This window comes from Cydia fagiglandana, chromosome 7 (assembly GCF_963556715.1).
Source record: "Cydia fagiglandana chromosome 7, ilCydFagi1.1, whole genome shotgun sequence".
Classification (NCBI taxonomy): Eukaryota; Metazoa; Arthropoda; class Insecta; order Lepidoptera; family Tortricidae; genus Cydia; species Cydia fagiglandana.
This window is the reverse complement of record NC_085938.1, coordinates 14,199,865-14,222,479: the sequence shown is the minus strand read 5'-3', so window position 1 is coordinate 14,222,479 and position 22,615 is coordinate 14,199,865. Positions and strand designations below refer to the sequence as shown.

General features: G+C 35.3%; 1 protein-coding gene across 3 annotated transcripts; it reads left to right on the top strand.

Moving 5' to 3' along the window:
- Positions 1-45: 45 nt before the first annotated feature.
- On the top strand, positions 46-21,292 carry LOC134665993 (calcium/calmodulin-dependent protein kinase type II alpha chain). 3 transcript variants are annotated; one of them, XM_063523060.1, is made up of 2 exons: positions 46-64; positions 16,170-21,292. In XM_063523060.1, the coding sequence occupies exon 2, from the start codon at positions 16,253-16,255 to the stop codon at positions 17,783-17,785; it is 1,533 nt and encodes a 510-aa protein (XP_063379130.1). In that variant the 5' UTR covers positions 46-64; positions 16,170-16,252; the 3' UTR covers positions 17,786-21,292. The 3 variants fall into 3 exon arrangements, with proteins under 3 accessions (XP_063379130.1, XP_063379128.1, XP_063379129.1); XM_063523058.1 differs by lacking the exon at positions 46-64 and adding an exon at positions 15,096-15,231; XM_063523059.1 differs by lacking the exon at positions 46-64 and adding an exon at positions 15,469-15,643.
- The last annotated feature ends 1,323 nt before the right edge of the window (positions 21,293-22,615 follow it).

The window sequence follows — 22,615 nt, the reverse complement described above, 5'->3', positions numbered from 1 at the left end:
ATCGAAACGGAGCGAATGTAATTTGGCTACGGGCCCAGCTCCGATAAATATCAAAGATATCGAGGTATGGATTTATTTACAAATTTTACGTTCTTGTACACTGAGAGGATCCCTTAGTGCAGAAGTGGGAGGTATATTGATAACACAGCATTTGATGACTGGCAAAACTATCTAACGGCTTTAAATAATTCACAACTTTTATGCCTATAAATATGTAGCACTTAGAGAGTTTACTACTAGTGCTACTCATTATAAAGATATACTCGTACTTAGGCAATCAGATATAGTCAACAACACCAACTCTGCGCATATCTGCATAGTTATGCAAAAAAAACCGAATAAATAGGGGGCTATTCATAAATTACGTCATTTCAAATTAGGGGGGGGGGGGGGTCTGGACATCGGATGACGGTAGCATGAATTAGGAGGAAATGGGGTCATTTGAAGCATGATTTTTGGATGATTATAGGGGGGGCGGGTCAAAAATCGTCAAAAATCGATGACGTAATTTATGGACAGCCCCTAGGTAGTGTTCTTGCCCCGAAATCAGGCCCGTTTTTCTTCAGAGTGGAAATCGAATGAGAAAAAAACAATTACTTCCGCACTGAAGATTTGGTGCCTGCGATACCCGCGTCAAGCGTACGAGTACCTACTTGAAAACGTACGTGGACACGACAGTAAAACCGTGTGGGTTTTTTAAACCAAACCAGCTGGTAAAGGCTCTCTTTATCCTTCAAAAACTGCTGAGAAAACTGCATTTTATCCACAAGAGTATCAAAAAAGTTGATGCAAATTTTGAATTGATTACTCATGTTGGCTGGTAGAATTGACTTTTAAAATTAAATGATAAGTAAATATTTAACAGCGTTCATACGACTTGGATTCGTAACGTTAAAACGTAAAATGTAAAATTACAGTTAGTATTTTCCTCGCGTTCGTGTGGTGAGAAATGTCACTATTTTCACTTGGTAGCAATCTTAGATACCCAGGCAACATTCAAGATTCCACTTCTCTAACCACTCGCTACACCCGTGGTTCAATTTTGGAATATTCCGCTTGCTCAGGTATTAATATTGGCACGAGGGGTTAAACAACAACTTCGCCTCCTTATAAAACAAACAAGTATTTCCACTCGCTTCCAAGGTCGGAAAAATCACTATTTTCTCTTGGTAGCAAACTTTACACATTTAAATACCTAAAGACTCGTATAGCTCATTTTGTCCATCTTCTATTCGACGACTACACATATAGGTATTTGAAGAGAGTAGTCATAATACACAAAAGTGATATGTATCATTGTCATTTCATATATTAGTTCAGGTCGAGGAGTAAAATAGTACCCAAGGTCACATGAACCGCGTGGAAGTTACAAAGACTAGCTCTCACGGGTACCTACGGATGTAATCCGACAGTCTTGACTATATTCTCATTTACCGACCGCAGTCAAGCCTTTGACTCAGGCGAACAGTGTGGTCTTTGATTTAACGTAGTTCTTCCGGATCTAAGGTCTTTGTCATTCTAGTTTACATGAGTCAACAGTCCGACTGCGGTAGGCAAGCAATGAGAATATATTTGATTAAATCGTATTCAAACATCATATTAATATTACGTATTTATTGTCGTAGAACGACCCTTCTGCATAAATAATAATAAGGCCTATGATAATGTTACGGTACCTGGGCCATTGTACATTGTACTTTATTGTCATAATAATCCTTCATATTTAATTTAACTGCAGCTACATAATCTACCTAATTCATATTCATAATCTACAAAAAAATATTTTATACCGATGATCAGTTGACATGCAATTTAGATTATATTCTATTCCAGGACATTTGGTTGTAGAGTTAATCGCATTAGTAAGCTGATATGTGAACTGAACAGCTTTTAGGCAAATGATCGATCGCAATATTGTTAACATTATATGACACATTGGGGGTCATCCATTAATTACGTCACACGAATTTCTAGGTTTTTTGACCCCTCCCCCCCTCCTTGTCACACTTGGTCACATTTGGCAAACCCCTCCCCCTAGTGTGACGTCACATTTTTTCTACGAAATCGCCAAATTGAATTAAGTAAGTACCTAAGTATTATTAATATTTTATCAAAATATTTTTGACGATATAAATATTAGTAATTTTATGACCCAAAACTGTTTAGGAAAGAAAATTAAACGATTATAGTTTTAAAAACTTGTTATATAAATGTACAGTGAATAAAATAATTTAAATAAATTTTAGGTTACTGATGAAGTTAAAGTGACGTCACAAAGTTTGTGTCTCCCCCCTCCCCCATGTCACAATATGTCACATTTTCTTGACCCCCTCCCTCCCCCTAAACGTGTGATGTAATTAATGGATGACCCCTTGTATGTATTGTAAACGTCGCGATATTAAATTATAGTTATTTAGGTCAGCACCAGGTAAAAAGGAATTTTCTCAAACATGCAATGAAATATTGATGTTATGTTCCTTATAATAGGCTGCGAAGTATGACGTTTCAGGTGCGGCTAGGACAAAAGGTCGTTAATGGAATTTCATTCACATCTTGCAGGCCTAGGCCGGCAAAGTCCTCTTTTTTAATTTTCATTTCACAGATATTTGTGACACAGCATCGTGGCATTCATCCATAAAAAAAAACTAGAGGCAGTATTTGCTTTATGGTTCGTAATGGCACTCTGCCACTACGCCTATAAAAAAAACAAAAAACCATGTTTGCTATAATTTGCAGTTTTATTTGTATAAAATCAACATGAACTTAATAAATAATACATTCTATAATTTTAAATTGTAAATTTAACTACACAAATAAAAACATTTAAAATATTTCATCTAAACGTTAGCGGTAAAAAGGTCTACTCAAACACGCGTAGTTATATTTTTTAAATTGTTATGGAGGTAAAGTTGAAAAATATTCATTCTGTTTTATTGGATTTATGGTGCGTTGTTGATTTTTTGACTTTAATATGAGTTCCGACGAAATAATGAAATTAATATTAATTGTAATCGTAGGTGTTGGAATTGGCAGCGTAAGCAGAATCGATTTTAAATAACTTGCTGCCTCTGCCGCCACAAGTCAAAGACGAAGTATGTATATGGTTGCTTATGGCAATTTTATTATTTGAGAAACTAAGAAAAATGGCTTACAGTATATTAGAAACAGTTTTGTGGCATATTTTAAATGAATGTAACTACAAATTCGTCAACACTGTGGAAATTATACTTATTTACTCCATGCATAAAGCAACGATGTATGTGAAACATGATATCAACATGAAAGACTATGTAAACTTATGTGACGAAAACGACAGTCAGACGGATACAAGGCGAAAAAATCAAAGATACATGAAAATATACGGGTAGTAAAAATACACGACTCGTGTAAAACATACACGTGATAATGATATAGGTACGTGTTGGTTATATTTTGGATGTAGTTTACTTTTAGTTTTTTCTATAAATAAAACTTGGGTTTCGTGGATTTTTTATTTTATTTATTTCATTGCATGTTTGAGAAAAGCACTATACATACCTCGGCGGGAAATGGGGTTGCCCGCGCTCAGACCTATCCGGCCTCGCTTCGCTCGGCCGTCTATATGTCTTCGGCCGGCAACCCCTTTCGTCCCGGCCTCTGTAGTAATGTACTATTATTAAACCCCTTTTTTACACAGCAGTAGGATTAATTTTGGAAGCCTAAAAAATGTAGCCTATGTCGGCTATGTCACTGAGACTCTGAAGCGTATTATGATTGTAATAACAGGTTATGATTTTCATCTGGATTTGTATAATATTTATTATGGTAATGATGATCAGTCAGTGGCAACTGTCAAATCAAAAGTGACGTTTCTGCTACAAGAACACTTCTGACACTGACAGATCATATACATATCAAATCCAGATCAAATTCAAAACATGTTATTACAATCCAGATCAAATTCAAAACATGTTAATGTTATTACAATCCAGATCAAATTCAAAACATGTTATTACAATAAGAACAGGCCTCCATGAAGACAAATCCATTGACAACTTATTCATCAATTTCGCGCGACCGCGAGTAGTTCCTAAGTTGCTAGCGTCAACGTCACGTTGGAACACAACACAAACGTGGGGCTTTACAAAGAAATATGTGCATAATAAATAAATGCAATTTTAAACAGCTGCGAAGTAGAAGGCCTGCCACAAGGTGAAGGCCTTATCAAGGACTTGCTAATCCACTGCGCTAGATAGGGAGCGCAGGTGATGTCAAGGTTCATAATACTTTGTGAGAAATTCTACCTCGAGACGACCTAGACAGGACGACGGATATGAGTGTGTCGTATCATATCAATATTAAAACCAAAACCTTAACAGATTTAAATATCTAAATACCGCTCCTAATGCATTTGTCACCGTAAGTAAAACTTGTTTTAGTAAAAACACGTTTTCAGCTATCGTCGCAGAAAATTGTATATTTGTAGGTACCTACGTAGGTATGTAATAGTAAAACTATTTATTCTTTTTCTATCGTCATTTTGAAATCGGTGGCCTGAAAAACATTTAAGCTGAAAATTATTTTAGCCCAGTGGATTAGGTTTGATAAAGTTTAACTTGCACACCTCGTTATTTTATACTCTTGTGCAAAATATGTATTTCAATTTCATTCTCATTAATAATACCTAAACAGCGGCTAGAAAGGGGTTCTACTTGAACTCGACACTCTATCTATAAATTGTACTAGGGACCTACTTATTCGCACAGATATCTATCACAATGAAAAAGAAATGAAAGAACTAATTTTTTTGCTTTCCTAATGTTTTACGACTTAGTTTTTCCAGCGTAAATGATGGAAACGAACCGCAATAAAAGCACAGTAAAGATATATTTAGAGTAACCTTTCTCCGAGCCGCCGACGTTCAAGTGTCGGACGTGACGACTACACCCCTTTACTATTAGTACTATTACAGACCGTTGCCCATGTAGATTGTATCGTGACTCGTTTTCTTGCGCTTGGCTTCACACGTGCCTTGTATGAAGTTGGACTACTCTATATAAAAATATCTACTCTGGCGAAAGGCTACCTATCTAGGCGCTAGGCTATCTACCAATAGAAAAACATTTCCGCCTCCATGTAGGCTTTACTCCGCCTAATGTTACGGGGTTAAAGCCCAATCTCCACATGACTTCCAACTAATAGCCGTTGGCGATAAGCCTAGCGTAACGCAATCTGTTTTTTCGCCAGATTTTCGAGGATAGCTTTAAGAGCATTTCAGCCAATTTCAGCTAAATCAACTATATATACGCTGGCAGCAGGTATATAATGTATATATGCAACGTATATGGATAATCGTACCTATCTAAATACAGGTTGATTCTGTCTAGTAATTTCAAACGCCTTCACTTGTATTTAAACCAGTTTATGCTGAGGGTACAGACAGCAGCAGAACTTGCATGAGAGCGTTATTTTGAACACTTTACCAGCTTAGCTAAATCTGCTCCTGACTGTATCGAGTCATCATCATCATCATTTCAGCCTATTTACGTCCCACTGCTGAGCACAGGCCTCCTCTCATGTGTGAGAGGGCTTGGGCTATAGTCCCCACGCTAGCCCAATGCGGATTGGGGACTTCACATACACCTATGAATTTCTTCGCAGATGTATGCAGGTGTATTGAGTAGTTTTCAATTATTGGTCTAAGATCCCACGATCTCGTTTCTATGGTCGACCTTCACCGATCTGTCTGACGGATGAAACTATGAAAATATGAAAGAAAATATGTTCCAGAACATAAATAAATAGGGTTGCCTAAAGAAATATGGTCAAGGCTATTTTTAATAAATTTTTGAAATAAATTTTTTTTCGCCAATTTTCACCGATTTGTGTGACGATTGAAATAAGTTTTAATGGAAAGTATACAACTTGTACAACATAAATCATCTAGGTTGCCTATCTTTTTCCGGTCACTATTATGTGGTTGCCGTGTTTAAAGAGGTGATTTTATATCGATATTTGCACTCATCTGTCTGACGCTTGAATTATACATCAAAATGATGGTAATTTTATTGCAAATACAATGGTATAGGGTTGCCTGCGAAAATCCGGTCACAAATAAGGGTTGCCAGGCTTTTAATTAAAATAAGAAGCGAACACTTTTAGCGATAACTGATAAACGGCTGCACTAATCAAGTTTTATTTTATTTTATTTGATTGAGTTTTTTAAGCACTATTTTCATGATATTTTTCATATTTTTTGGACAGATGTTTCAAAAGTTAGAAAGAAAAACCTTTTTTTTTTCTTTCTAAACGATTATTTCCGAAATGATTCACTTTATCAAGAAATGTTGTTTAAAGAGTTGTATATGGTGTAAAATCATAAATACAGGTAGGTCTTGCTGTTATTATTATAAATAGCTCTAGAATATTGCAATAAAAACCGGGCAAGTGCGAGTCGGACTCGCGCACGAAGGGTTCCGTACCATAATGCAAAAAAAAATAAACAAAAAAAAGCGGTCACCCATCCAAGTACTGACCACTCCCGACGTTGCTTAACTCTGGTCAAAAATCACGTTTGTTGTATGGGAGCCCCATTTAAATCTTTATTTTATTCTGTTTTTAGTATTGTTATAGCGGCAACAGAAATACATCATCTGTGAAAATTTCAACTGTCTAGCTATCACGGTTCGTGAGATACAGCCTGGTGACAGACGGACGGACGGACGGACGGACAGCGAAGCTTAGTAATAGGGTCCCGTTTTACCCTCTGGGTACGGAACCCTAAAAATTATTAATTTTGTATATAAACATGCTAACATACGCATAAAAAGTTCACGGTAAACGTATCGTTTTTAGAGGCAATGCAACCAAAACAACCTCACCACTCAAATTAGTCCATTAATATTGATATGTTTATGTTAGATAAAAGTTAAAAGTGTTCAAAAAACTAGTTTCAATTCTAGGCAAGGCCTCGGTCACTTTTTTCGTTTATGATTAATTAACAGAAGATTGGCAAATTGGCATACTTATTAGTGCGTAAAAGCATCTGTCTCTCTTTGCATCTGCGTAGAGAGAACCAAGATTTGTAATAAATGATTGCAACCCTTGATTTAGTAATTAGTTATCATATCACGTCCACGATTAACGACTACTGCGTCCCACCCTCCCCTCGGTTATAGATTGATATTATTACCCAAAACGATTACGTTCCGAAACAACAAAGGCCTTTTATATTACGTTGCTATTGTATTAGACAATCAAGTAAAACGTACGTAGTTTTTACAAGTTATACGTATACAGGAGTGAGTGGATTGTGGATTAGATAATAGTATAAGACTATTTTAAGGACAGAAATGTTCTGTACTTTAGTGGCACTAAAGTATGACTTCTTCTGTGGTTCACCTTTCACCGATGATCCAATATAGGTGCGATGCTTGAAGACGATCTTAACAATCGCTATAAAGTCCTTTTTTATACACAAGGTTACTATTTTGGCAGGCGAGTCTCTGGCGAAGCTAACTTGTCATGTAAGTATTGCTATTCGATATACAAGTGAAAATTAATGATTTGCTACCATCGGGCTGCCTGGTCAGGTCCATCAAATGACCTTCACTTGACCCATGATGAACGTGACACCGAGAAAAAAATAAAAATTAATATAGTGTCGCAAAATTAGCAATGACCAAAGCTAAAGTGTCATTTTATAGAACTTGCTAACTATGTAAACAAACCGCCATATTGTAACTGTCACTGAATGATGATATCAGTATGGCGGTTTATTTACATACCTGTGCTATGGCTCCTCTACACGATGGGCCAACGCCGGCCACTCCAAGGGACGCAGCCATGCGGTACAATGAGATAGCAATATCACTTGCTCCCTCTAACGCATAAATGCGTCCCTTGGAGTGGTTGGCCCATCGTGTAGAGGAGCCACTAGAATTCCCAGAAAGTCCCAGGCCAATCGTTACAATATGGCAAGTTTATTTTAATAGTTTATCCTATAAAACATGCCTTGTATCGGTTACAGAGGGTCTGTCACTCAATTTAAAATAGCTCATTAGCAACATCTGTACTTCTTGTGAACCACGCAACGTAACGTGGTTAAATACGTCACGGTTACGCCATAGTCAATAGGCAAAAAATGAGTAGGTATGTGTACTTATTTTATTGGGTACTGTTTTGTTTTGTTGGCTTCCAAAGACAATGACTTGTTGTATTTAATTGTATCGCGGTAATTCAAAAAGCTTAGCTTTTTATAATTAAGGTTATTTTTATATTATAACGTTCAAATAATTTAATTTACTAACTTATTGTACAAAGCATACAAATATGGTCAATATAAAATAAACCCGAAAAATTTATGGGTTATGAAGACTTCGATGATTGTCCTCTGTAGTCAACACATATATAGTAGTATACCCTATAATGGACGTGGAACCAGTAATGGGATAAAAAAACATAGTTCCTCTAAAATAAATATCTAAAAGTAGTTTATAAACACTGGCTGTATATTATCATAAATAAGAGTCCTAGAGCTGTTTCAGTTTGAAGTTTCATTAAATTTGGTTGCTTTTTAAGAAATTGGCGTCAACCCAAAAGTTGTTGTGTCACTGAAAATAAATACCACTACGAATTCTTAACAACTTCGCTAAGAGAGGTGAGTTAATTTATTAAATTTCAATTAATTAATACTTGATGAAAACTAGAATGTGTTTTGTTAATTGCATTTACCATGAGATAAGGTATACAACACACTATGTTGTGACTCCACAGATGTAAAAAAATTGTGGTATTTGGCCCAATCCCATTATAGGAGCTGTAAAACTGCGTACCTCCTATGATGGGACAATTGACAGAATGATGCTTGCCATGCCATAATTTCATGTTTAAACAATACAGAAGTAAAATGTAGTTACGAAATATGTCAATCAGGAGGTATTCTCGGACTTCGGATAAATTAATATCGTTTTTCCAAACTTTTATTTAACTTGCCCTGTTAGTTAGTGTAGGTCCAATGTTGGTAGCTGAATTTGAGCCACTTTTCGATTTCCGATTCAGTTGAATTTTGTGTAAGTACGTAATTAAGTATGCAAATCAGATGATAATGCAATATTATGATAACATGGACCTAATCTGATGATGGAGACAGGAGGTGGCCATGGGAACTTTATTTCAATAAACCCTAACTAATTGTGTTTGGGTATATTAGAATTGTCTCGATGGATCTAATACAATAATAATTGGCTGTGGAAAGAAAAATATATTCAGCGATAAAAGCTTATACCAAAAATTGATTTTTTTGCCGTAACTTATTCCCCATTTCAATATTTTATACTGATAGAGCAATGTCCATTATAGGGGGCCCATTACTGGATCCACGTCCATTACCGGGGGCCCATTACTGGAGATTTGGTGTCCATGACTGGAGAAAAAAAGCATAGTTTTAATTTGTTAAATATGTGGAAACTAATTGCTGTATCTTTGATACAACACGCCTAAAACATGAAAGACGGATAGGACTTTCATCTTTTAACACGCTAAGCGGTAGACCATTTACATGTATACGGGAAATATCATAAATACTCCAAATTTCCTCTTAAATGTCCCATGACTGGTGCTGTTACTATATATATATATATATATATACATATATATAACCTCATTTGTTATTAATGTAATGCTCATTTGTTGTTTTTATGTGGAATGTCTCCGCATAAAAGAAAAGATATTAAGTACTGAAATTAATTCGGATACTTAAATCGAGGATCTGACCAAAACTAATAAAAATTGAAATACCATCATAGATCTTTTTCATTCAGTAATTATTTTAAAATTAAATACGTATTTCACAATATTGCCAACTCAGATCTCGTCGATCTCGACACTGATTCCTTAAATTTAAATTGGGAGAGTACTCGTGGTGCCATCAGTCGTTTGACAGACCCACAATGGTCAACAATCAACATGTTACCCCTCGATTCAGACGGGGAGTGAGACCGAGGGTAACGACCCACTGTTATTGGGAAGGGTAGTCTAAGTTCTAACTACTGCTAACTAAGCGAACGAGACTGCAGAACATGGTATTGAAGCTATTCTCTCACGGATAATTACATTGCGAATACATAACGGAAAGAGAAACATTTTCTTACGTAAAAAAATACCAATTAATACCTATACTTAATGTAATAAGATACTTAAAAACGTTTTAGGATATGATTGCAGAACAAAAACAGAATAATATAACAAAGAAAGAATTGAACAAAAGGAAGCAAACGATCCTATATGAGTCTAATTGAAATCTAATAAGGTTTACAAACTTAGCCGGTTCTGTTTGTTTTGTATGTCAAGTTTTTGTAAGTGCCGTGTATAAGAGCACAACCACTGAAATTTTAATATTTCCCATGGGGGTTCTAAAAACAAAAAAACATACTCCAAAATTGGGGTGTCATTGTTAAAGGCTCATTCATTGTGTCGGGCAATGTTATTCGGATAATTTTATTTTCCTGTATATTGTATAATTGCTAAAAGTTATTCATGACGCTGGTCCAATTAAATATATGATTAAAGGTAACCGATAAAAGGTTCCATTTCTGACTGCAGCTGCACTACTGCTCCGACACGTCGATGTTATTGTCAATTTCCATAGTAAAATGAATGACAGTAACGTCGCAACAGTAGTGCAGCTATCGTTGGAAATTGACTGTCACCTTAAAGCTCCATTAGCTAATTTAACTTTCGACGCATAAAGATAGTATAATATTTCCCCAGGAAACCTAAATTTGTTTAGGCATTAAACTAAACAACGCGGCATTAAACTGGAGCTAAACAGCTCAAGCTCTCAAAACTTTTTTCATTAGTGTCCATCCTTAGTTTACGTCCTATGAAGCAATTAAGTTTAATCGCTTGGTTGCTAAAAGGTGTACAATACTACCAGTTCTATAGATCCTTGTGGTGTTGATGTAGGTTCATGTAAATGAATCTATGGATGGAGTAAACTTAAATTAGTTATACATGTGAGTCATGTGACCTTTAACTAAAAAATATATATACATATATATATATTTTAAGTGGTGATACAGCGTAGTTTCTTCATATTGGCAGGATGGATATTATTATAGGTAAGCATCTTTAAAATGAGGTGAAATCAGTAGCAGTATAGGCCCTGCTTCCTGCTAGCGGATGGATGACCGACATTTGCTAATTGAATTTCTGTAAAACGAAATCCGGACGGCGGGCGATCGACCGATAAAGATCCTGTAAGGTTGCCATGCCACGAAAACAAATTAAGAGCAAACAACTTACAAAAATTAAAGTTCAGCCAAGTAAATGAAACGGTAAATTGGGTAGCCGTTTTTCGGGAATTTAAGGTATTTAGTAATGAAAAAACTTAATAGGAAGAACGAACGACCACAAAATGATGGCGCTTTTAAACGGTGTAGATAAAATGTGATGTGCTTGTTAGGACTTATCAACACCAAATATGATAATTAGATACTTTCAAGATTTACATGTTATTTGCATCATGTATTTTTGCAGTGTCAAGAAGTGGCGATTGGGCGGAGCAATTTAAACATTTAAACTGTAACGATCACAAATGTCACATGACAAGTCGCAAACAAACAAAACGTTTCAATATTGCAAAATAACATCCAAGTACGAACGAAAACAAGATGGACTAAAGTAACAAGTTGATTGAACACATTCTGTCAATAAGTAAAAGTTCATGAACTTACCAACTAATCCGTACTTCGTAGTGGGTACCGGCGTCCCGCCAAATTGAACACCCGAACACAACGCATCTCACGGGTAGCGAGTAGCTAGGGAGGCGATCGATACGCCCGGTCAGTACGCGGAGCGTCCGTTCGCCGGCACCCGACGCGCGACGCTCGCGGACCGACCTACAACACTTCGTAATATTCTCAACTTATTATTTTACACGCACGTCCACTCATGAGAAAAGCAACCTGAGACGACCGCAGCGTTCGAAACCTTAATACTTCCCTTCGCTACAAATATTAGGTGACAGATGCCGCTACAAACCCGATCGGATACCGAGGGAATAATTTGCACAATTTCCAGTCACTTAATTAACAATAAAAAAATATATTTTCACTTTCAGCTTGCTGCCGGTATTTTAAACGGAGCTGCGAATTCACGACGCGTCATGCGTATACCGATATAAAAATAATCTGAATGTGAACAATATGGGGACAGGAACAGGAGTCGCGTAATAATAAGAGTACTCTACGCGTGGGGATGGTACAGAGGGTGCATTGTGCACCGGCGAATTTCGGAAGGGCCCGCTCCGAAGCCCTTGTTTGTTCCCCCTCTACTTGCGCAAGATGCGAACCAGTTTTGATTTTTGTGTATTAAGCATGGAGTTAGCCCGTTGACGAGGGGGTTCAGCCCGCCGTTAGAGACTGCTAATTTGCAAATCGCGGAGAACGCGCTGCAAGTAGCCGAGCTGTGACATTATATTTAATGTTGTACATTTTCCTTTTTGTCAATTTTTTTATGTTACTACGTTATCTTATGCTGATTATCGACTATATACCTACTAGGAGAAAAAGGGAAACATAAAAAACCCATACCTGTACAAAAAAGTGGCGTGTACAACTATAAAATGGCCTGAGCACAATTGTAAATTTTCGCGTGGGTAGTCAAACAAACTAGGCAGAAAGACCTACGTCATAGGTAAGGGAGTAGTCTACCTTCCCACGTTCTTTAAGTTAGGTATTTTAACAAGAGAGCTAACATTAATTAATACACTATATACATAAAAATATTTTTAGTTGATTGATGCTAATGATGCTGTCAAAGTGCTGCTCAAATATTAAGTGAAAATTCTTATTACGTTTTGGTCGTTTTAATAATTTCACACTTAGTACATTCCTTTTGTCGTCATTTTTGTAAAATACATGCGCAGTCGTGAAATTATCATCATTCTGCGTTAAGAGTATCTTTTGAGGATATGGGTGAGGTTTTCTGCAAAAAGGGACCTTAGCGCAGCAGGCGCTTACACCGTTATCGATGAAGATTCAACACCAAATTCAACACAAATGCAACGTTCGGAACATAAGCGCCAACCACGCTTATTAGGTCTCTTTTAACGGATTACTACACATATATTGAGGTACTTTTATTAAACTCCTTCTTTCGTTCTACATTATTCAAGAAATAGACGTATAAACGACCAATATAACCATATTGAATTAAAAATGCGCTTTGAATATTTTAGTACCACTCCATGCAAAGGTCTCAATAAAACTTTCAGGGAACAATATAGTTTAGATTAATCAAATCAATCAATTATGTATGATATCAATGTGTCTGAATATATGTCTACTAGCTTTTGCTCGCGACTTTGTACGCGTGTATTTTACACGTTGGTTGTTAAATGTAGTATCTATTCTGCATGAATATGAACATTGTGCAAAGATAAGTAGATTTAATAATCTCACAATACGTGGCATTAGATTTTCACAATGTCTTTTTACGCTTTTTACGTATTTTTAAGTTCCTCACTCCTAAACCTATTGTTATAGATATAGGTTTTATATACTTATACTCAAACCCCGTTAAATGAAGATATTTTCCCTATGCTGACTTTATTTTTATTATACTTACTTAATGCTTTTTTATATAGTATCACGTTTAAAAAAAATATTCAACCCCATTTTAACTCCATTAAGGGATGAATTTTCAAAAACTCTAAAAACAGATGTTTTATGAATTTTGAAGTTCCTCGCCCAAACCCAAACCGGACACAAACTTTCAACTCTTAATTTAATTAGGAGATTACTTTTTTGGTGTTCTAGTAACATCACTTTTTACAAAGTTTCAAGTTCCCCCGCTCAAAAAATCCCGGCAACCTTCAAATCAAGAGTGAACAGGCACCTTCTGGGCGAGCTCGCTCCATCGTAGGCCACGTCTACGCCTCGGCTAGTCTGTGGCCATGAGTAAACCCATGCATAATAAAAAAAAAAAAAAAACCGGTCCTGATACTAACTTTCAACCCTTTTTAACCACCTTAGGGGATGAATTTAAAAAAAAACGTTACATTTGCTGTTCTTGTATTCTGGCTAGGTACTCATAATAATTATGTACCTACAACATTTTTTGCTCCTAATGACCTCAGGAATGTGAGGTTAAAAATCTGTCGGGTTTTACCAGCCCACGGTGTTTATTTACTGTTAACTTTAAGATAATATGACAGGTGACCAAAATTATTAATATTGCGCGGGTAGATAAAAAAAACCGCCAAGAGCATGTCGTAGACGGAGGAGCGTGGAGAGCACTGATGAAGAGTGGAATAGGATATGACAAAGAACAAGAAGATACTCGATAACATAGCACAGTACCTAAATCTCAATAGGCATTTATATATATTTAAAAAGACCTAATCTATTTAGGAATTTTAGTAGCATAAAAAATTATAAGTACATATATGTAAAACCAAAATGAATAATTACCTAGGTACAGATTAATAAAAATTAAATACCAAGCGATATTAGATACAAGTTATGATTATGAGTCACATGAACCATGTAGGTTTTTTGTAATATCATGAATCATAAATAATCATGTTATATGTAGCCTGACTTAGCCACAACACGATGTAAGTATACGTATTACAAACTCCACCTATCTTGAATTACCTACATATAGCATGCCATACATATAACGATATCTATGAGAAAGAAATAGAATAGAACTAAACACTGTGTTTAGTAAAGTACAGTATTAAAACAGTTTTTCCTGCAATAAATATAATTTTTATAAAATCTTGTTTTCAAATTTCCATACACCTACACCAGTTTATAATAAATTAGCTTATTTCTGAACGAAATTGTGGGTTACCCGTCCAAGCCGATAGATGTCTCCCGGAACACGTTTAGCGCTGCGCTAGTGTATCGATTTACCAACACTCGTCGGTGTTTACACCCGCAAATACGTTAGGAGAAAAATACATTTTACACAAGAAATACACGAGAAATACACACGATTGCACTTAATACATGACTCATTAGGAATGCAAAGTAAGATTAACAAGTCTGTACAAAATAATAGGCCGTTTTTGTGATGACGAAATTAAATATTTTTAGCGCGGCACTCGGGCAACACAGAATGTCTATGAATTTGACCCCGAAGCTCGTGTCCCGAACGAGCAGGAGAGTGTAGTGTAGGGCCTGGCCCTTCGATTTTGATCTTCATCTCGTTGGAGATTGTATAAAATGGGCACATAAATAGGTAATAATCTCATCGTAATACAAAAATGTATCGTTATTTGTGCGTGACGCCGCGGAGTGTTTGTAGTATTTTTTATCATCGAAAATTATCATGACCGAACCGTAGCACTCAGACGGACTACTATTGCTAAGAATATAATCTTATGTCGCGCTTTGATCGCTACATTACTACATTATTTATAACAGTGTTATTTTTAAATTTTATCCCCGCAATTTTATCAAGCCACGATGCATCGGCGGGCGCTCGTAGGAATTATTTCATCCATAAGTGGATTATAATAAAGATGCTCGAGTTTTGGTGAATGTGTCGAGACAATGGTGTATCGATTATTTTGCGCAAACGAAATGTCATCCCGGTGCCGTAGTGTTAATATTAGAAGTCTATGTTTGTGACCACGATTACAATTGTCTAGGTATCTACGCGTTTTATATTGAGCTTGCAGATCTTCGATTTAGAATGAGTGACAAAAATAGTGCCTGCCAAAGATTTTCATTTGGATAATTTTGATCTGCTCTCGGTATCATCAACATTTATTTATTCTGACGTTGGTCATTTACATAAATGCATCGTATTGCAATAATGCAATGACATGACGATATTTTAATTAATACAAAAGCTTTAATAATTTTAATTTATTTCTTCTTAATAATCCCGATAATTTTTGTATTAATTTAATTTTAATGAATACAAAAATTATCGTGATTATTAAGGAAAATGAATAATGCATTTTTCCCAATAAGCATATTCTAAAACTGATTGCTTAAAATTTATACTTACATATTCATAGTTAATTATGGTCTACTCAAATATTTATTAGAGCGAGAACTAAAAAAAAACATTAGAGATTAACTAAACCAATTTTGAGGGCGAATGCCCTCAAAAAGGCAAAAAAGTACTTAGTTGTCCGATGATAATATTTCTTTTTCTTTTTGTTGCAGTTACCAAATCTGAAATATTCGTGCTCAAAGTAACGGTTTTATTTCAACTTAAACTTGAACAGTGAGTATCGTGTGTGTTAATCATGGCAAATCCGAACCGCGATGGTGTCAGCACGCGCTTCTCTGATAACTATGATCTTAAAGAAGAACTGGGAAAAGGAGCATTCTCTATTGTGAGACGAGCTGTCCAGAAGTCGACGGGATATGAATTCGCTGCCAAAATAATCAACACTAAGAAACTCTCAGCCAGAGATTTTCAAAAATTGGAAAGAGAAGCCCGAATTTGTCGTAAACTGCAACATCCTAATATTGTAAGACTACATGACTCCATTCAAGAGGAGCATTTCCATTATCTCGTGTTCGATCTCGTCACCGGCGGGGAACTATTTGAAGACATCGTGGCACGTGAGTTTTATTCTGAAGCTGACGCTTCTCACTGTATACAACAAATTTTGGAGTCCGTTCATCACTGCCACCATAACGGGGTAGTGCATAGGGATCTGAAGCCTGAGAATCTGTTATTGGCTAGCAAAGCTAAAGGGGCTGCAGTCAAGTTAGCCGACTTCGGTTTAGCTATTGAAGTGCAAGGTGACCAGCAAGCATGGTTTGGGTTCGCGGGAACCCCTGGATATTTATCACCTGAAGTACTCAAAAAGGAACCATATGGTAAACCAGTAGATATATGGGCGTGTGGAGTGATTCTTTATATTTTATTGGTGGGCTATCCACCTTTCTGGGACGAGGATCAGCACCGGCTTTATGGACAAATTAAAGCAGGTGCCTATGATTACCCATCTCCTGAATGGGATACTGTAACGCCTGAGGCAAAGAGCCTCATAAACCAAATGTTAACCGTTAATCCCAGTAAGCGGATTACTGCATCTGAAGCTTTGAAGCACCCATGGATCTGCCACCGCGAACGCGTGGCATCTGTGATGCACAGGCAAGAGACTGTAGACTGCTTGAAGAAGTTCAATGCTCGTCGCAAACTAAAAGGCGCCATTCTAACTACTATGCTTGCTACTCGAAACTTCTCTGGGAAGTCTATGGTCAACAAAAAAGGAGATGGCTCACAAGTAAAGGAGTCGACTGACAGCAGTACTACTTTGGAAGATGATGATCTGGATAAGGATAAGAAGGGTGTAGACCGTGCTTGCACTGTAATCTCCAAAGAGCATGATGACGAAGGACTTACTAAAGCTGATTCATTCGGCAAAGCCCGAGGTGATAGCAATGCGTCACAGCGTCGCTCAGAAGTAATCAAAGCCACGGAGGTACTTATAGATGCTATTAACAATGGCGACTACGATACATATTCCAAATTATGTGATCCTAATGTGACTGCTTTTGATCCTGATGTACTAGGTAATATGGTTGAAGGAGTAGAATTTCATAAATTCTTTATTGATAACACTCCTCAGCACGTAAAGGCCAATACAACCATACTTAATCCTCGAGTCCACCTTATTGGTGACGATGGAGCTGTTATAGCATATGTGTGTGTGACGCAGAGCGTCGATGCCGAAGGTCGGCGATCCACACAACAAACTAAAGAAACTCGTATTTGGCACAAACGCCACAACAAGTGGACAGCGATACATTTTCATCGCTCCTAACTAGTCTCTCTTTCGATCCCAACTTTTACGCCGAAGGATGTTGGTCTAACGAAGAAAAGTATTTGTAATGGTGAAGTCATAGCAACACGCGTAAGTTCAAACATTAAATATACATAATTAGACCCTTCAAAAGTCCTACGGCAGCGACGTAAATTATAAATAAATACTTAATATCCAATTCTGCTATAAAATTACACGAATTTTATTAGAAATTCTTTGTAATCTCAAGGAATTATGTTAATTACATATAGGTAAATGTTATTATCTACACCAATATAAGCATTTCAAAAGTTCTTATAACGTTAAAAGTCACTATACTATTAAAGTCTTTTACATCACAATGTGACTAAAATGTGATACCGTTTAAATACCTAATGCTTTGTACTAGTTCTAGTAGAGTGTACAACCATTCTGATCTCGATCGAAAAAAACATCGAGGCAAACGTACCGATGTATTATTAAAATTCTCGATCTAATCAAAGTCAGATCTGATAAAAATGAATCTATATTGAATATAAAAGATCGACAAGAATTTCAAGAAGTTTAGAATTATTAGCACATTTCTCAGTAAGTCTCTCTACATTTTTAACTATGAATGTTTTGTCGTGCTTAAAAATGGTGTTCTATTTGTTATCAAATACCTAGTTAGTAAGGTTTAAGTAACTGATGGTACAGTTATTGGCACTACGCATCTTACATTGAATGTTTCTATAGAATATTCGTAAGATTTTACTTGAATTAGCTATTAGCTTGAGTGGATTCCTTGTAACATTTTACATATTTTAAGTGAAATTATATCAATTTCGTCAATTTTAGATTTATTATCAATGTTGTTGTATTATTCAGCTTTTTATTTATGTTGCGTTATTTTATTATTGTTCAACGCGTACATTGTTATACCTGGTTATTAAAATATGTATTACTTATATTCATGCGATAGCTAATAATTTTAAAGTGAAAACTGTGCAAGAGAATGGTCTGGTTGTTGGTACTTTAGCCATTAATAAGAGGAGCTTTGTCAACCGTGATATTAATGTGTATTAAGATATAAAGTGTTTTTTGCACAGTTTCACTTAAGAAAATGTGCTTTAACTATTGGATCTAAACCTAACTGTAAGTCTGCAGTAAATTCAGTATTTCCTAGAAATATATTTAGATATAAATAACATTGAACCGTGTTTTTTACAATTTTGTAACATATTTTAGGATTTTAGTATAGTTAGCAACACTTAATTTGTATAAACCTGAAAGGAGTTGGAATTGTAATTATAAAATGCAATGCATGCATATATAAATAAAAAAATATTTATGGTTACCATCATGTTCACGTAACCGGAGTACATAGTTGTGCCATTATCATGAATTTAGTGCCAATAACTGTAAAAACTAAAGATGTATTCTAGTCTTTATTGTTATGCATATTTAGTATTTAATCAACGTTTCTAATTTAATTTTGATCTATAAATAGGTTAATAGTAACATTATGTAAATAGATATTGATTTGCACATTGTGTGTTTAAGAGTGTCGTCTTCTACATACCTCCCTTCATCTACCAAAAAGTTTGTATTTATATGTTTAATAGGTCACAAATTTATTAAACATATTTTTTCTGGGTTTCTGGCATGTTAAGCAAATATACAGAAGTTATTAAATTATATTGTTAGGCAAGTTTATCGCCATGCTCACTACAGACGCATATTTAGCTAGTAGAATTTGTTTTTGTTGTAATTTCAATCCGTCACAGGAAAATAATCACAATTAAATATCTAGGTCTAGCAAGTGTTAAGTACCTGACCTGCCTTCTTTTGGAATCTTGTATAAGACACGACAGTGTTGGATAGACTAGTAAATTTTGAGAATCTCTGAGCCTAACTGAATGGTAAAATTATCATCCCACTCTAGAATACTTTTATGATTTGTATAAAATAATACCTCGTTTACAAAATATCAAAAATACGTGTTTTACTCGTATTATTACTAATAGAGGGAAAAAAAGAGTTTATTGCTTATTTTGCCTTGTAAGTAGGTTAGTTACAAAACAAGATCTAAGCTCTAATGACCATGAATAATCGAAATGCAAAAATTATGATCTGGACATTTCAGCGATAATTTTGCAAAATTATATCATTTTTATTTGCTTTTAATATATAGGCCAAGTACCTGTTGCTCGTGACTTAAGGGAGATAAGTACTTCATTAATGGAGAAACCCAAATAAGACTTAAATCTCTAACCGATCTTTATCTATTATTTTAAAAATAAATATACGTAAGGTATTTGAAATAGTTACCAGAATATCTCAATAACGTGTTTAGTATTATTAACTACTTAACTATCTTTATAAAGTCCCTATAACAATGCATTGGCAGTCTCCTGAATGCTGTAACTATAAATAAAATAAAAGATGCACAAATGTATCATGTATCTTCCAGAATTCTTTACCAAGTTATCAGACGTTTTAAATATTATGCATTGTCTTCCCTAAACAGTGTTCCAGTGTAACGATCTTCTATAATACCTACAAAAGGGATGCCAATCAGATGCATTTGGTTATTTCAACGTGTACACACAGCTGCAAGCCTATTATGGATCGCTTTATCCACATTTATCCACGTGATAAAACAACTGTCACTTTTTAACTCTGCGGGATAGAAAGAGACGGACACCGTTTTATCACGCTGTCACGTAGACAAATACGACCATCATATCCGTACTGTCTACAAGTTTATGCACGATAATCTCTTTTATCCACTTGCTTCTACGATTAGGGGAGCTACTTGAATTAAATTTCAATTTCTTCTATTGGCTACGTACTTTTTATAAAGCCTGCTTATAAATATTTATTCATACTTGTTTGAAAATTATTTGTTATAAAGGCACCTTATACCTAACTTGGAATGGAACTAAGTGCTGTTCGCAAGTACAAATGATCTGAAACACCAACTAATGGGTACAGTGCAATAAAAAAACCAGAACTAAATTATAACATGTTTAAGATTTTAATTATGTTTTTGATAGATACTTAACTCATATAGCTTATTGACAATTCTTCATAGCGTTAAAATTTTCACCATTCAGCTAGTAATTGTATTAACCTACATTATTGTTACTGTTTTGTGTTATTTTGCGTGTTTGGTTACTTATGCCTCTTCATTATAAGATGTGTACCCTGTACTGAAATTATTATTAGGGTGTATGTTAAGCTTATTTGTCCAAAATACTAATATTGACACCCATCCGTGTCTAGGCAAAACTATGGAGGAGATTACTTTTGGTATAGTGGTTAACGAAATTTACATTAAGTACTTTAAATGCACCACCTTTTTTTTTAATATTCGAACTTTGTTATGATGAAGGCTAAAATGTTGTAGCATAATTTCCATATGTGCAAGTGTAGGTGTATTGAAAAAAAAAATGTCAGTATATTCGTATTCAAAATAATTTCTTCAACCTCTGCATTGCCGATTACCATGTAACATTCTCTAAAATAAAGTTCTTTTGATCTAAATTATATTTTATTTTTGTCAACACCGTTACCTACTCGTATTACTGCCATAACTGGGAACTTTGAATTCCAGATTAACATTTTTCTTTTATTTTTGCGAGTAGCTGTAAGTATATATTTTGTATATATTCATGTAAACAAATTGTTCTAAGTATATTCTTAATATTCTCATAGTCCAGCGACTATAAAATATAATAAACTACTTTACTTACTAAATTACTTTTGTAACTACAGTTACAAGTTATTTTTTTTAATTAATGAAATGCATCTACATCTACAATCTTAAATACCCATAATGATTAACTAGGAACCTAGTAAACCTAGGTAACCTTACCTTCGAAAAAGTAACTTAAATAGAAACAACTTCAAATCTGAGTATGTTATTAAATGAAATTTTTAGGTGAATTATTTTAATCTTCTTCAAGTAAAAATATTATAAATGTCATCATTGATAACGGGGTTTTATCGTAACGTAACACACCTTTGTTACCTTTTTGTTGTTACCAAAGGTTGTCTGAAAGAAATCGCTTTGTGTTTGAGAAATAAGTAGTGTTTATGTTACAGCCTAGTACATTATGTTACAGCTAGGCAAAAATTAAATAACGAGAAAATTCCCATTGTAGCTATGGCCTCCCGATCACCTCCCATTGCCAATAAATAGAGCGATTCAAGAGATGTTTACAAAAACATCGCCTAGTAAACTGGTCGACACTTATACAGGAATACTCTTGATGGCTGTAGGTGTCAACCAGTATAGTGAGTTATGTAATTTTTGTAAACACCCCTTCTATTTTTGTCACCAATGGCTTGGAAAAAGGTGAGCTGTTTCGTGTTAAGGCCAAAGTGGTTAAAATTTTGACATAGTACTTAAGTTATGAACTTTTTCAAAAATAAAATAAATAAATACCTAATTAAAAATTATTACTAAACTAACTTCCACAAATCGATCTAGCCCCAAAGTAAGCTAAATTAAGACTTCTTCAAATAATAAGATTTAAATTAAGATTTACGCTCTTTTGAACTATTGAACTATTTTTAATATATGGATTTGTGAAAGTGCTAGTCTTTTTGTATTTTTTTTATAAATCTTACGTAAAAAAACGTTTTTAGTGTTCCGTACAAAACTTTGTTTCACTTGAGTTTTTCATTTTCAAACCAAACTGATGTCACATTGTACGGTTAGGGCCCCCCCACATCTGGCGTCTTTCGAGCGTCGGCGTCTGTCGGCGTCGGTCCAGCGCTATGGAAAATGACGTCGCTGCGCAGTTGCGTCGACGTTGGGTCGACGTCGGCCATAGAATTGTAGACGCCGACGCTCGAAAGACG